Consider the following 16,148-nt stretch of genomic DNA (forward strand, 5'->3'; position numbering starts at 1 on the left):
AAAAATAAAATGCTGGCTTTGAATTGTGTGCTTTCTTGAATTTCCCCTAGGGATCAATAAAGTATATCTATCTATCTATCTATCTATCTATCTATCTATCTATCTATCTATCTATCTATCTAGCAAAAAGCCATCAGGTAAGGACAGAAATATTTTCATAGTTCTGAATTTAGTATGTCAACTGCCACCCAATCAGTTAACACATACTGTAGCTTCAGCTTGATATCGTTATCAGTTGTGAATCACGTCCAATCAACAAATCAATCAGCCAGCTGACATCAAAAGACACTGAAAGAATCCTGAAAGAATCCTGAATCCTGATTAACCTAAAAATCAGAGCTACTGATTTCAGACGGCCAGAAAGGCCATCAGGTTGGTCTGTTCAATGACACCATTCTGCGCACAGTTCACGAAGAATGTAACCAATGAACTAATTTCAATCATGGATTTTATAGTAGTAATTAATTTGTTTTTAATTAATTTGCTATATAAATAAAATACTTACTTTCCATTGAAAGTGCTGAACTCTTACCTGATACTTATAATTTAGGTTTCAATATTTGTACACTTCTTTATTAGCCCAGACACTCTGCCTGGAAACCAGAAAAAGACTAACCTAACAGAAAAACATAATTAACTTTTTTTTTTCTTTTTGTATGTGTATCGAAATTACACATCTTCAGGCCTCATTCTTGCTCCCTGGAACAACACATGAGCAGCACTGCATACATCATCACTGTGCCTCGGCCAACCGCTCTGAGCTCTCAATATGGGGGTGCCAGCGTGCCATCACTCTGACTGGACAAAAAAACAACAGAAGACTCGGCTAATGAGAAAGATTAAAGCGTGACCAACCAGAACATGACAATTAAGCTTATGATGATTAGGTTATCACCTGAAATGAAGTACCGCCAGTCAATCAGTGCACCCCTAAATTAACCATTCAGTATCAAACCTCAGGAATTTGCTTCACAGAATCCTGTCTGTGCATTCTAATTGACAGCAACCCTGACAGTGAATGCTAATTGGCTAATTGATGTCAAAAGGCCATTTCGAGCGGACATGTTGATTCGTCTACCAACACGCCACCATGTCACAGCAGGGCATGGTGGTGCCAGGTTTAGGCTACTTAAAGTTTCACTTTCTGTTTGAGAACAAAACGTCAGGAACGTATGCGCTTTATGTGCTACGAATAACGTGCCACAACGTAATTTTCAATGTCACGGTTTGTGTCATTAACAAACCTGTTGATCCCTTCTGCCTGTGATAATAAACACAGAAATGACCATCTAATCCCCATTCTAACAGGTGCACATCACCCCTTTTTTGAATAATCCGTTTCTTCCACGCCAGACTAAACGGGACGTTCCACAAAGGGAAATGCCCACGCTAGAAATCGATGCTGTTAGAAAGCGACTCTGTGCGGAATCTTTATCGTCGGGGGGCAAAGGGGGGGGGGGGTAGATTCCAGCCCCCTTTTGTTGGCGACGGTAAATCCTCCATTAGCGTCGGAGATGCAGAAAGAGAGAAAGAGAAAGAGAAAGAGAGAGAGAGAGAGAGAGAGAGAGAGAGAGAGGGAGAGGGAGAGGGAGAGAGAGAGAGAGAGAGAGGGAGGGAGAGAGAGACAGAGAGAGAGAGAGAGAGAGAGAGACAGAGAGAGAGCGAGCAGTGGAGGACACAAAGCCTCTGCCAGCCACCGTGATTGGCACACAGCGCATCTGCTGGCTTTCCACAGCCCAGTGCACATGAATGGCGCAGTCTGCCCTTCAGCGGCTCTTCTGCTGCCACTGCTGCTGCTACTGTGCTCTGGGTGCTGACACAGACGAGGGGAGGGGGGCGAGGGGGTCTGACAGCTTACAGCCAGCCACTGGTGCCACATTTTCATTTTAACTAAGGGTCTGTGGAAAAGGACCAAAAAGACCCCCCACCCCGCCCGCCTGCCTGCCCCGAATGAAAAGGAACAGGTGGATATATATACAGGACGAGGGAGCAACACATAACGGACGCGCGTGGAGTGTGTTTACCTCATCTGCCATTCTACTTTGTTCTTCACTGTGGAACAGAGTCGGCGGTGGAAAGCGGCAGCCGGATTCAGAAGGACAAACGCACACAAATCACTCCCCTCCTGAGGCCTGGTGGCGTCGGAGCTGGAGCTGGAGCTGGAGCTGGCTGGCTGGCCCCGAGCAGCGAGTCTGAGGGCTGCTGATTATCAGGGTCAACGCCAGCACTGCAGTGTGTGCTACGCGCTCAAATGTGTGTGTCTGTGTAGTCTGTGTGTGGGTCTGAATGGTGTGTGTGTGTGTGTTTGTTTAGATGTGTGTGGGGAATGTGTGTGTGTGTGTGTGATTGTGTGAGTGGCAGTGCATGCTTCTGCTTGATTTAGCGCTGTAGGCTGGAGCGCCTAGTGGGAGGCTTGCCACCAGGGTTGCCGTGGCAGAGAAGGCAACAGGCCCGAGTCCACTTCAGAGCAGACCCCTACTGGCCCTTATTATAACGTCTCCTCCTCTCACTTAGCCTCTGTCACTATCTTTATCCCGTCCTACACACACACACACACACACAAGCCACACAAATGAGGACACACTCAAACACACTTACAGGGACACAAACACACACACCATACACACTCACACAGGACAGCAGCCACCCCCATAGTGCAGCCGAGTCAGTCACAAGGAGCTCAGTCTCTCCTCCCTGGCCTGACCCACATCTTGTTATAGCCTTAAGTACGCTTACGCTTAAGTCCTGCAGACACTGCTGCCACTCCTAATCAGGTAGTACCTGTGGCTTGAGCAGGGTCAGGAAAGGCTGAATCATTATCATTTAATGGAGTCTACCCCCACTCCTCTCCTCTCCTCTCCTCTCCTCTCCTCTCCTCTCCTCTCCTCTCCTTCTTTCTTTCTACACCTCTTTCCCTGCTTCACAGGCCCCATGGTAGCGCTCGTTAGCTCCTCCGGGTAGTGTGCTCCCCCTCCCGCCTTGCTTGGGGGGGGGGGGGGGGGGGGGGGGGGGGTTGGTTAAACATTACACCCCTGCCGGCCGCTAGCCCCACGGAGTGGAGCCTGGAGCGTGCAACGGCCGTGACGTCATGGCCGAATTTCGCTGTGCGGGGGTGGGGTGGGGGGGCTCTGACACAGCAACTGCAGCGCCGCGGAGCCAAGCCAGAGAGAGCAGTGAAACCACACGCCAAATAGTCAGCGACCACCATGTTGAGTAAATTATTCGGGTAGATAAAGGACAAGTCCAGGGGCACGACCACTGCATGGCGGCCAAAAATGAGGCCTCCAGTTCTGATACACAAAGTAAACAGCCCACTGACACCAGCACAGCTTGTGAATTTTCACAGGAGCTCAGCTCTTCAACTGCAATCCTGAAGCTAGATGAATGAATGCACATGGAAGCTCGAGGCACATGAAGGCAGCTTGCAACACTCGAGTTGTAGCTGAACACGCTGCCATCGCAATATATTTTTAGACCTTAAAACCAGAAAAGAGCAGCCTTACATCACATTGGCTCCATTGCTGAGGAGATGTAGAGCCATATCAAATAGAATTCATTTGCCTCAGTTTTAAGCTACATCCAATTCCGATGAAAACGTTTAAATTATTATTAATTAAAAAAAATAATAATAAATAAATAAAAAGCTAAATGAAAACACTAACCCAAATGATGAGACACTTATCAGAGGACCAGTGGCCTACCTGAATCTCATAGTGAACGGAGAGCGACTCCTCTTCCTCCTCGGCGTCTCCCTCTCCCTGGCTGCCGTTAGCCCAGGAGCAGTTGGAGTCCTCGTGCTGGCTTAGGGCGGCCTCCAACTGAGGCAGAAAGTCCTCATCCAGGAGGTCGGGGGCCTCCAGCCCCTCAAAGCCCCCACCCTGAGGCTCAGGCAGCAGGTGCTTCTCCATGGCCTGGTACCCCCCGTTGGTGCTGCCGCCACTGCCGCCGGTGCTGGAGGTGGAGCCGGAGCTGGTGGCAGTGGGTGGAGGCATGCTCATCTGGCAGCTCCGCTGCTGCAGAGGGGGGAACTGGCTCTCCGCTGTGGCAGAGAAGGAGTTGGCAGTGTCGGGGAACATGTCGGATGTGCTGTATGCAGGCTTGGCGTGCTGCATGGAACGAGAGAAGGGACACTGTTCCCCGGACTGGCTGGCTGCCGCCTGAAGCCTTTGCTGTTGCTGTTGTTGTTGCTGCTGTTGATGATGAGGATGATGTTGTTGTTGTTGTTGTTGTTGTTGTTGCTGCTGCTGTGGGTGAGGCTGTGGCTGACTCAACCCAGGCGCCGACGAGAACGGACAGCTGCCACTGCTCAGGAGGTCGGGCACAGGATGCGCCGACGCTCCGCGTGCAGAGGAGGTCGTCGTCATGGAAACCGCCGCTGAGGACAGAGGCTGGCTTGTCACGCTCATCCCCACCGGCTGTCGGGGGAAGGAGTACTGCGAGGGGGGATAGCCGGCCACCGCCGACGCGCTGACCGAACAGGAAGACAGGCCGTGAGGCATGGGGGACGACTGCATGGAGTAGGCCAAGCCGGTGTCCTCCGAACCCAGGCCCGGGTAGGACTGCACCTGCTGGGGGACTGGGTAGGCGCCCTGCTGACGCTGCGGCTGTTGCTGGGCCGGCGGGCCGGACGCCATGGGGTTGGAGGCGTCCATGTACGGCTTGGACTGGGGCGGGGCATTGGGGACCACGCCGCAGTGGAAGGGGCTGCCGCCTGTGTTGAGGGTGGCGTGCCGGCTCTGCTGCTGTGGCTGCTGCTGCTGGTTCTGTGCCATGTTGCCCTGGTAGTAGGAGGCGAAGTTGTGGTGCTCCTGGAAGGGCTTGCCACGCTGGTGCATGGCCTGGGCGTTCATCTGCTGGTGGGGAGGCTGGTGCTGGTTCATGAGCTGATGATGTCCATGTTGCTGCTGCTGCTGCTGCGTTTGCTGACATGGATGTTGATGTTGACGTTGGTGCTGTTGTTGTTGTTGTTGTTGTTGTTGTTGCTGCTGCTGCTGCTGCTGCTGGGACAGTGGGTGGTACGAGTTTCTATTTTGGTCGTGGTTTCCCCACATGGGGCTGGTGTTCGGGAAGAGTCCGTTGGCCTGAGGCGGCTGGCCCATGGGCGTACCTGGGAACCTGGGCTGCTGCTGAGCCATAAAGCCACCGCCGTTACCCTCAGCACCGGAGTAGGGCTGAGCCATAGAACCACCGCCGTTACCCTCAGCACCGGAGTAGGGCTGAGCCATAGAACCACCGCCGTTACCCTCAGCACCGGAGTAGGGCTGAGCCATAGAACCACCGCCGTTACCCTCAGCACCGGAGTAGGGCTGAGCCATAGAGCTCTGGGCCTTCATGGAGTCAAAATGCCCCATCTGTGGTGCGTAGGCCAGGCCCTGCTGGGAGGAGGGGGCGGGGCCGGGCGTCTGCATCATACCCATGTGCTTCCCCGTCCCCATCGGATCCACCTGCAGAGGCTCAAACTCGGGGCCGAGGTTGAGGTCGTCCACCAGAGAGGGCCCTGCATTAAAGCCATCCTCCGCTAGCCCTTCCAAGCCACCCCCGAAGAGGTTGGGATCATCGAAGAAGTCCATGATGGGATCGGTCATGGCGTGGGACCACCGTTTGTCCCACCAGTCCAGACGCTAAGGCTGGACTCCTTGTTTCTATGTGGTGCTAAGAGAAGATCTCACAGGCTGCTGAACCGCTGAATGCCCATCACAGAAGAGTCCTACAGAGAAAGACAGTGACTGAGTCCCATGGAATACAATCACAACTGGCTTTATGTCATTTTTTATATAATTTTATAAGTTATTAGTGATTTAAGTCATTGGAGTATTTCTGGAATATTTAAGGTATGTTGTATGTAAAATATTTGAATCTGAACCAAAAAGGATTATGAGCCTCCTGGATTCTATACCGACTAGCCTGTAGTTCCAACATGGTCCAGCGATACAGACTTATCTATAAACACAAAACAGACATCCTTGACTCACAATAATGTTGTGTATGTGCAGTATTGGCAATGGTTTATGACTATTTACATAGGCTACATCTTGTGGAACACATGTTAGCTACAACTCTTAAAACAGAAACCGTGTTTAGTTATTTCCCTGATCAAGCGCCAAAACACACTTGCTATGAATTTTAACTCCTGAGCTGCAGAGGGATGACTACGGACAAGTCCTTCTTTCGCCGCATACGACAGCTTCAGCATTGGCCAACCTGTGCAAACGGGGGCCTCAGCTCAAGAGTTCAACAGCTGAACGATATTCTGTGCCAGCCAGATCCAAAAACAGGTGTGTCACATTCACTTCAACTCTCCTGCTTGCTCTTGCTCTCTCTCTCTCTCTCTCTCTCTCTCCTGCTTCTCTCTCTCTCTCTCTCTCTCTCTCTCTCTCTCACACACACACCAACCTAACCATGTCATCTTTCTGTCTGCCACCCGGTGTCTGTGTGTGAAGACTCGGGCAGCTGATGCAACACCACTAGTCAGGAAGACTGTCTGTTCAGACCACAAACCCAACAACAGAGGATGACAGAAAACTGAGGCCAGTCACGACCTGCTGACTCACCACTTTCAAAGAGACACGAGTCGTACACACACACACACACACACACACACAGGCAGACAGAGTATTAACAACCATTATTAAATGGCAACTTCCCCTGTTTTAATTTCATGGGTCTCCCTAACTCATGTCCGTGATGTGCCATCTCCAGAGTTAGATGAGGTTCTCCAAAAGAAAAGAGTCAAATGGGTTGTCTTGGCTGTCATCAGTTGTTCACAATGACAAATGACAGGTAGGCTACTGATTATTATTACTCTACTGTAGAAGTGTTTGACACGTGATAAAACTCTGTACTTTTTAGAGAAAGTTACACAGAAATTTGCTCTGTCTACAAATAAAAATCATATGAGAATTTTGAAGATTTTTTCAAAACTCTATTCATACAATATTGTCTATAACAAAAGCAGTCAGTCCAACAGATACCTCAATCATCACAATCAACACCACCATTTCAACTGTACAAGTAACCACTACTACCGTTGGCATAAAGTTAAGCCAAATATCAAGCTCTACAGGATTCTGACAGCATCTCTTCAGCTACACTGCGGAAACTTTTTTATCACATTTGGACAAAAGGGACGGTTTTCATTCCAGGGTCTTGGCCTGGGAGCTGTTCCTGTCATTGAACGTGTGGCCCCGCCAGCCAAAGGCATTCTTTAGCAACACTGGCCCGCAGATGAAGGCAGGTTGTGATAAGAGAATTCCCATCCCAGCCACTTGGCAGTCCTCCACAGTTACTGGTGAGAGGCAAAGTATAACCCACCCACCCCCACCCCCACCCCCCACACACACACACACCCGCTTGCACTGCACTGCACACAAACAGACACCCACGAAAACACACATGCACAAAACGACCTCACTGAATTTGCTCGTTGGTTTCTTTTAAATGGTTTGAACTGATGTCCTTCACACTTTACCAGGGGTTGTTTCAGAGCACAAGTTGTTCTTTGCAAATCCCCAACACCCCCCTCCCTCAACTAACTTCTGGAATACCTCCTCAGAGCTAGCAGATCCCATGTGGGCATGACAACACGCAGCATACTTGAAATACCGACTTCCTGCCGTTTCGGTTGATGTGCCTCTGGCCTCAAAATGTGAAACTTCTTGCCCATTACACATATGCGTTACCACAATGTAAGTTCTAGTGTATAACATCCACTGCGAAACTAAGTTGAAAGTGAACAGGAGGAAGGCTCAAGTGTTGACTCAAAAAGGGATATAAGCCGAGTGTCTGCTTTGCAGCAGGTTGGCTTCTGGGATGAATCCCTAATTTACAAATGGAAATTAGGCTAGAATATATTAGCCAAGAGGTATTTAAATATTACATGCAATGTGTGTTTCGTTTTTTTTTTTTTTTTTTTTTTGCGAAAATGGTAGAACAAATGTAGCCTGTGTCACAAATATTCAAAAAAGACCAGGGAATGGATGATTAGGGGAATCAAACATTTTACTACGATGAATAAAACAGTAAAAACTCAAATAATGCAGCCTATGCGTTTATGCCGAACTAAATCAGCAATTTAACCAATATATTACATTAAAGTCAGCACATCTTGGCTGACTGGTAGCCTACATTTAAAAAGCACAGTGTTTCCTAACTTGCTAATCACCTAGCAGATGACGAATAGTTAACCAAGTTACCCAATAAGAACCACAACCATCACAATACAGGTAGCAGCCAGACGTTTTTGTCGTTTTGTCACTTGTAGAATAAAGCACACTACTGGGTATGAATAAACAACAACTTTTACAGTTACAGAGCAACAGGTTAACGCTCCTCGCTCTAAGTTTCCGCGTTAAAAATTCCAAACGCGTATGTTTGGTTCTTTGCGTTTTAATGACTTCCTCCCTCACTTGCAAGCCGCGTCTTTGTTTATCGTTTGTCTGCTGTGCTTCTCCGTGGCGTATCTCCAATCCACACTTGCTAACCCTGCTGGCCCGCACAAATAAATAAGGCGTCGACATTTTAAGTGTTCGGGTGGCTTATCTCGACAAACTGCACGAATAAATATCAGAGCGACACAGTCGTGCCCATGAATCAACAAATGTTGTCGCAAAACTACTTTCTAAAAGACTACTGAAACTCGCTAATTTTGCTAACATGGTTAACCAGCTTGCACCGATGGGTCAACACGGCCTCCTTTGCCCTCGGTAAGGGGACCTGATGCATCAACCCAAGCGTTCCCCTCACTAATATGGTCCCATTTTTATATACAGCTGTCATTAACTAGGATACGATTCATTAAATGCCTCCTAAATAATTACATTAAGTTAAAAAATACCCGTTCAAATGCTACCTTGAGCCACGTTGTTGTCGGCATTCGGCCATGACTGGTTCTTTCAGACAAAGTTCTAAAGAATAATTTCAATAAACACTTTGCTTCCATGACTCCGAACCTAACCCATAGCGATATAAGTGCTAAAAATGTTACATTTCATATATCATAATGTACAACAGGTCGAAGCAAATACTCCAGTTCGTATCGGTGTCGACATGTCCAAAATGACCACTAACCTCCACAGCATCCTGAGCCATCTGATGCGACTCCCACCACCAGGTCTACAATGCCTTGCCATTCGCATCTGAAATATCGGTCATCGCGGGGTAGATTCAAGATGTGAACTGACCTAGCGTGCGCCGATCAAGTAGCAAACCTTTTGTGGGATAAAACAACTAATTTCAGTTTGCTTTAAAAGATATACTGCGTTCGGAGAGTTATATTACCGAACGCCTGCTGGGGAATCGCACACGTGTTTCCCCATAGACCGACTGGTATCTCTCAGCAACTGGCTTTCCTCGCTCCAGTCAGTCAGTGAGTGGAGTCGTGACGTTAGTGAGTTACACTGGAGCAGGTAGTCCTCTGGTCAGAGACACGTTAGAGACCAAGCTAGTTCCCAAATGCCACGTTTCCATCTTTATAGTAGCAATAAAAACAATGTGAAACTGAATAACCGGTCTACTCTTTCCTCGACACTTTTACAGAGAAGCGATGCTAGGTTCCATTTCTAGTCCTACTCAACGAGCTCAGCCATCGTTAACGCCTTGACAGTCACAGTCGCTGTTAGTTCAGAACCATAACGTTACTCGTGAAATGCACTTCGCGGATATCACTGCTTAGTATCTAACAATTCGCTGAAAGAGTGGGTTATTGTGGGACTCTCACTTCGGTTAGTAATTCATTTATCTTTTAGTTCTGAGTTTACGGAGAGGGATTCCCTGAACGAGCCAGCTGAGCGTCACAGTCCTTCCATCCGAATGACAGCTACACGAGTTTCAACACAATGCTGAGAAAAGCTTAACGTTTATTTAATTCAGACTTATGGATATATAAGATCTACTTACCAGAGGGAAGTCAAACGCTCCGACACAAATCGATAATTTCAGAGAAATTTATAAGAACGAAGTTTCACGTAGTTGTACCACTGCTGGCGACCTCAGCGGTTCCACCGCTGCTGACGTGATGATAAAATACAATTTGCATATCAGTTATTTGCTTTCTGATTGGACGACTCAGACTCCATTCGGTCCGATTCATTACGACGGATATTAAGTCACATTTTCTTTGACGGCAAAAACTGTTTACAAAAAATGGTTAAATCTCACTTGCTGACATTAAATGCTAGGACCCAACCAAGCAAGTGTCAGATACAGGTTATTATAAGGGTACAATATGAGGACACACAAGATGGCCGCGCCGAGGCTAAAGCCAATCGGCGAGGGTTTTACTTTGATTACGCATAAGTCTCCCGGATAGCAGTGTTGAAGGCCTCCGTGGCTGAAGCCTGACGGGTGAGATAGGTGGAAAGTTGCAGCTGTTGGTCAGTGGTGTTTGCTGCCATCCGGTGGCTAATCTCTGTATTGCTTCATATGCTTCTGGCATTAGGCCTTTGTTGATGTTGATATTGACATCAAAACGTAATTAATCTAAGATATGTATCAGATATATTACATATGTTGAACAGGCATAGTCTTTTCATGTGAATGGAAAAAATTGTAGCTCTGTGTCGCTGACTAAATACTCCCAAATGTTGGATGTACATGGGGCAAATTCAGCCAGAGCCTTAGCCTAATGTTTGCATTAAGGTTAGTTAAATATATATATAATTTATATTATACTAATTAGAATTGCCTCTAGCACGTCAAACTTTCTGGTCAAAAATGCCCAGGCCACCGAAACACCAGGGCACATGCATCTTGGTCGACATGTAGCTCCACTAGACTGATAAGATAAGTATTTGGTCCCCGGGGGCCACTACCCGCCTGTGCTGGGCCCCGTGAAAACCGGGAAGGCCAAATGCAGTTTTTGCTGAATAACTAGACAGCATTTTTGTAGTATGTTGGTATCAAGGGGCCGAATGAACCTAGCCCATACACTGCAAAAACTGTTTATCTAAAAAAATCTAACCAAGTGTTATTAATCTTATATCAAGATCAGAAAATGTATTTGATATTGTTTTCAGTATAGAGAGACGTCTCATCATTGAAACAAGCAAAATTTGGCTGCCAGTATTAAATTTGTCATAAAAACAAGCAAACTTGGCTGCCAGTGCGTTAGCAAATTTATCTTGATAAAACTCCTTAAAATAAGTCAAACTCTTATTTCATAGACCCCTTCAATGTTTGTAAACATCCAGAGCTTAGGTTGGGTGCACCCACACAGCATAGGGTCAGACCGGCATGTTGAGCTGTCAAGGTATGCACTGTCATTGTCCCCCCAGGACTGCAAACCGTACCTTAATAAATTAGTCTTAGCTAATGGCGATCGTCTGCCTGATGCTGAGCTGATAACAGACAATGTTAGCAAGTGGCCAGAGATTCATTGGCCCGCCATATGCGACTATATGGTTGATAAGCCCAGTGTGTACTGTGTATACACTGTACACGAAAAGTAGTACAAGTAGGCATTTTTCTTGATGTTTCCTTGACATTTCAGTCAATTAACACAATATAATATATACAATATACATACACAATTCAATGGGATGGAAAGCTTTCTGACCCCGATATACGCAAACATTTTCCTGTGACGTGGACCGTGAAGGGGTTAATTAAGTCAAAATGATCTTTTGAAAATCTCCTTATAGTAAAAACAATACCAAATAACTTTTTTAGTCTTCATATTAGATCAATGACACTTGTTTTTTGTAGTGTAACCAGTCATTTGTAGTGTTGCACCCCCCAGTAAAACAGTAAAAAAATAACATGCAAAAACATGCCGCTTAAATGTTTAATGTTCTGAACTGCACCAAGTTTGTATACAAATACACATGAGTATGATCACAATGACAGCCTCTGGGTGCATGCCAAGTTACATGGAATTCCATCCATGGGGGGCCATGCAATAAATGAATTTGTACATGTTTAGGCTACATCTAGTGACTGTGTGCACCCATCGGCCTATGGTGGCGCTGAGCGGAGGGTTTGCCATTAGGGGATGAAGTAAGGGATGAGAAATTGAAATTTATTTTCTCTCTCTCACACACACACACACACGAGTTGCAAGAGCACACCACACAGACACACGATTCAAGCCCGACTCCTCCTGACCCTATCAAATTGTCCTTGAGCAAGAGTACACATAGAGTTGATGTAGAAATTTACTTTCTGCACACACACACACACACACTCATAAACTGGCACACAAACACATGCCTGAACACCCACACACACACACTCACCAGTGAAAAAACACACATACATACACATACACACAAGAATTAGTTTCAAGAGTAGGGGATGGAGTAGGAGATGGAGACAAATTGAAAAACGTGATTTATTTCTGTGGAGAGAATGTGCAGGACTGAGTGACAGTCATATCACTATGTGGTGCATCTAGTTTCTCTCTCATCTTCCCTTGGATATAGATCACCTTAAAGGTACACTATGCAAGACTTTCACCTTTACGAAGCCAATTTGATGGTAAATGAACTTGTAATAGCCGAATCGGTCACCTAACATAGCTATACAGCATAGACGTAGCGAGCCGCTAAGAAAACCAGCCATGGAACTTCAAGAACGGCAGCCCGACAAATCTTGTGAGAATCGTGAAATGTGAACCTTGTCAGTAGATATAGCTCTTTGGAGATTTTTTGCCTGTTGTTAATCCTTCACCTCCACAACAAAAACATTTTCATTGTGTACAGGGGGCATAAATCACGCACATTTGTTTTATTTACAACAGCAAAGTAAAATATAAATATATTGTGACTTGAGTCAAAGTGTGGGGCGGGCCCCACTAGTGGGGAATAGAGACATGTCAAGTGGGGCGCAATGAACAGGAGGAATATTTTTTGTTTGTTAATCTTTAATAATGCCTTTCTTTTTTTGACAAGATCATAGATTCCCAACAAAATAGCCACACACAAACATAGGGGTCATAAACAGACCGACATATGAATTAAAGTAGCATCTGATCCAGCGGACCAAGACAGGAAATGCAATGTGGAACCATTTTTTTAACATTACCATTTTGCCGAGTTGATGGGGTCAAGTGGAGCTTGACAGAAAATGTTTGAGAACCACTGCTCTATAGCGAGCTCTAGTCGCCCAAAATACCTAAACATGCATAGTGTCTTTAATAATAAAAAAAGACATCGTTTTTACACTGTCCTGCATGCATCATAGCTTTGCTATGCTTTGTTGTGTTTTGCTGCTTGCAAGAATGGCGATGTGCAGGGCTCTCAAGTGTCACTCATTTCAGTCTTTTGTCACGCTCTCCCGCCACACATTGTATTTCTCACACAGAAAAACTATTTATGTATTTAATATGCTGCGGAAGCGCCCAAAATGTCTCTGGCGCGCCGCTCTCACTATGGAACCGGCAGGAATCAAGCGCGGCTTGAGTTGAGCCTGCCACTTATCAGCCAATCAAAAATAACGAGAGGGGCTACACAATAGCCAATCAGAAAATAACGGTATTGTATCTGGGTAAGATTTAACGCAACAACCAATGAAAAACGCGTATCCTGGAATTGTTGAACGTGAACCTGTTACCTACTTCCAAGCTTCGTTCAGCTTGGAGCTTCGAGCATCAGTTCATGGTTTCAGCACAGAGTAAGTCATCTTTTAATGTTACAACAAATCCACAACTTGTTTGACACAAACAATGACAACGTGACTGCTGCTGCTATAGAGAATGTTTCCAAGATAATTAGCATCAGTTGTTCATGACTGTCTGTAACTTAGCCAACAGTTTCACAGCCTGTTCATTGGCAACACTTGCTCAGAACAAGTAGCCTTTCGTTCACACGATGACTGATATATTGTCACATTCTAAACATCTCTCTCTCTAAATAGGCTTAATCATTTTATTAGCACTAAACAAATTAAAGTGTATTGCATAGCCTAGTTATAGGTCACTTTTAAAATCAGGTCATATTATATAATTATATCCTGGCCATGGATGCATTAATCATTGCATCTGTATTCAAAAATGTCGGGTAAAAAGCAATTAAGCATCCTCTCATTCACCCTGAGAGGAAAGCCCCCTAAAAGGTTCAGGTTAGTGGATGCTCAGACGTGGTGAAAAGGCCCATTATTGAATTGTCAGTGCCATGTGTCAAATCATTTCTTTTGCAAATCTGAGCAATTATAAATTATACTTTTGCCCCATTTTGACTTAGGAGGGCATTGCTCCTACATACTTTAGCCAATAATCAAACGTCTGCTCTCTTTTGGAAAGCTGAGACACTGTTGGAAAACAATTAGAATAACTGTGTGATGTACTGTCACAAAGTTACAAAGGCTAGATTATTCTTTTATTTTTCTACCGGATAACAAGCATCTTTGAACTGATCACATTTCAGCCCTCTAGGTCTTGACTTGATATGACTTGAGTCCTAGCATTAGGTCTTGTCATGCTGTGTCAGACATCCCGAGTCTCCCGCATATTGATAGCGGCTCCCTGACGCCCGCAAATTAGATAAAATCTCCCGGAATCTAGAGTGAGCGATCAAGAGCGCGCATGCGAGACCGCGTGTGCATCTGAGTGTAGCGCGCACACGAGGGGAGAGAGAGAGAGAGAGGTGGTGCGTGTGTGTCTGAGCGCATCAAAGACAGAGAGCATCCTGATTGGCCTGTTTCGCTAAATCAACCAATCAGTTTTCAGTGTAGGCGGGCTTTTATGTCTTTTCTCCCGAACTTAATGAATCAGTTCAGTAGAAACAGGAGCGTCATGGTAGAGTCAGTGCCTCAAAAAAAGGAAAATGTAAGACCCATTTCAAAGTGTACGCTACCCTTGTCTCATAAGAGTAAAACATAATTATGGACCTAGTCTTGCACGCTGCACTGTTTGTAAACAGTGACTTTAGCATTGCCCACAGCGGGTTAAATGATTGCAAAAGACATGTTGAGGTGAGTTTAACAAGTAAATTCATGTGCATATTATTCAGGCCTATAGCCTACTAGATGGCTAGTTGCCAAGGCTACATGAAAAGACCAAACTACCAAAATCTACATATTTTATTTTCACAATTTCTATCTATAGGCCTTCCTTATTTGTTGTACTGACATTATTGTATAGGCTAAAGTTTTTTTTTTTTTTTTTTTTTTTTTGGGGGGGGGGGGGGGGGGTGGCTTCGTGATGTCTCCCTGAAATGACTTTTTGCAAGTTGGGATGTCTGCTGTGTGCATAAGTAGATCAATATAGAATGACAACATGAGTACTTTAGACCATTATTTGCCAAGGTATGCTCATGCATTTGGTAAAATGCCCTATGAAAACTCCCCATAGGACTTTGGGTTATCCAAAATGCATACTGGCAATCAAATGCTTACTGCATATGAACCCCACATAAGCATAATCTTGGCCTCAAATGAAAGGTAATACTCTGAAGTTTCATGCTTGCATTTGGATTGTAGGCTACTTCAGGTTCTGATATGACTACACTAAATATGGAATAATTACAAAAAATACAAATCTTTACAATTTCTAATTCAATTCAATTGGTGTGTATAAGACGGGCTATATTTCTGCACAACTAATATTGGATCAACTGGTAACTGACCTGGGGCTGGTGTATGCTAGCTGGTGATGCTAGTTGAATCCTCACACCCCTAACCTTAAGAACGCTTCTAACCGCTGAGTTGGAAGCCTGGGCTTTTAGCTGAGCGGTTAGAGCGCTCGACTCCCATGCCAGTGTGTGCTGACGTGGTGGGGGGGGGGGGATGATTGTCGACGGGGAATGTCACTCTTGCCTGTCCTCAAAACTTGAGAGCCCTGGATGTGCCAAAATGAAAAAAAAAATCTTTAGTTCTGTATTGTTGTGCTAATGATGGGCTGCTTCATGTTGGTTTGCATCACATTTGTCTGGGAAATTCTTGTTTGTTATAGTCCTTTATGGTGTTAGTCTTTGCTTCAAACATTTTCTCCAGAGGATTGCACTTGAGAATGTGCCAGTTGTCTTACCCACGCAACTGGCTACAGCGCCCGTACCACATTTGGGTCCAAGTGCCCACTTCCTGTCAGCCTCTTCATGATCCTATCTGAATAAAGGCAAAAAGGCCACAAAAACTGTTGTCAATAAATAAAAATTTAAGTACTGGTAAAGGATGGCCAGGCCCCATTGTAAATCACCCAAAGAATAAAAGTTCTCAAA

General features: G+C 45.6%; 1 protein-coding gene across 16 annotated transcripts in view; it reads right to left on the minus strand.

Annotated features, from left to right (window-relative positions):
• The window catches only part of chd9 (chromodomain helicase DNA binding protein 9), a 100,641-nt gene extending 90,460 nt beyond the window's left edge, over positions 1-10,181 (minus strand). For 12 of the 16 annotated variants that reach the window (XM_042062516.1, XM_042062515.1, XM_042062511.1 and 9 more), the window contains exons 1-2: positions 9,895-10,181; positions 3,702-5,707 (exon numbers count right to left, since the gene is read on the minus strand). In XM_042062516.1, the coding sequence (XP_041918450.1) occupies positions 3,702-5,585 (1,884 nt within the window). In that variant the 5' untranslated portion in view covers positions 5,586-5,707; positions 9,895-10,181. Of the gene's footprint in view, positions 1-3,701; positions 5,708-5,896; positions 5,941-9,066; positions 9,207-9,894 lie in introns of all 16 variants that reach the window. The other 4 variants (XM_042062502.1, XM_042062507.1, XM_042062501.1 and 1 more) reach the window with 4 other exon arrangements.
• Between the last annotated feature and the right edge of the window lie 5,967 nt (positions 10,182-16,148).

Source organism: Alosa sapidissima, chromosome 14 (genome assembly GCF_018492685.1).
Source record: "Alosa sapidissima isolate fAloSap1 chromosome 14, fAloSap1.pri, whole genome shotgun sequence".
NCBI lineage: Eukaryota > Metazoa > Chordata > Actinopteri > Clupeiformes > Clupeidae > Alosa > Alosa sapidissima.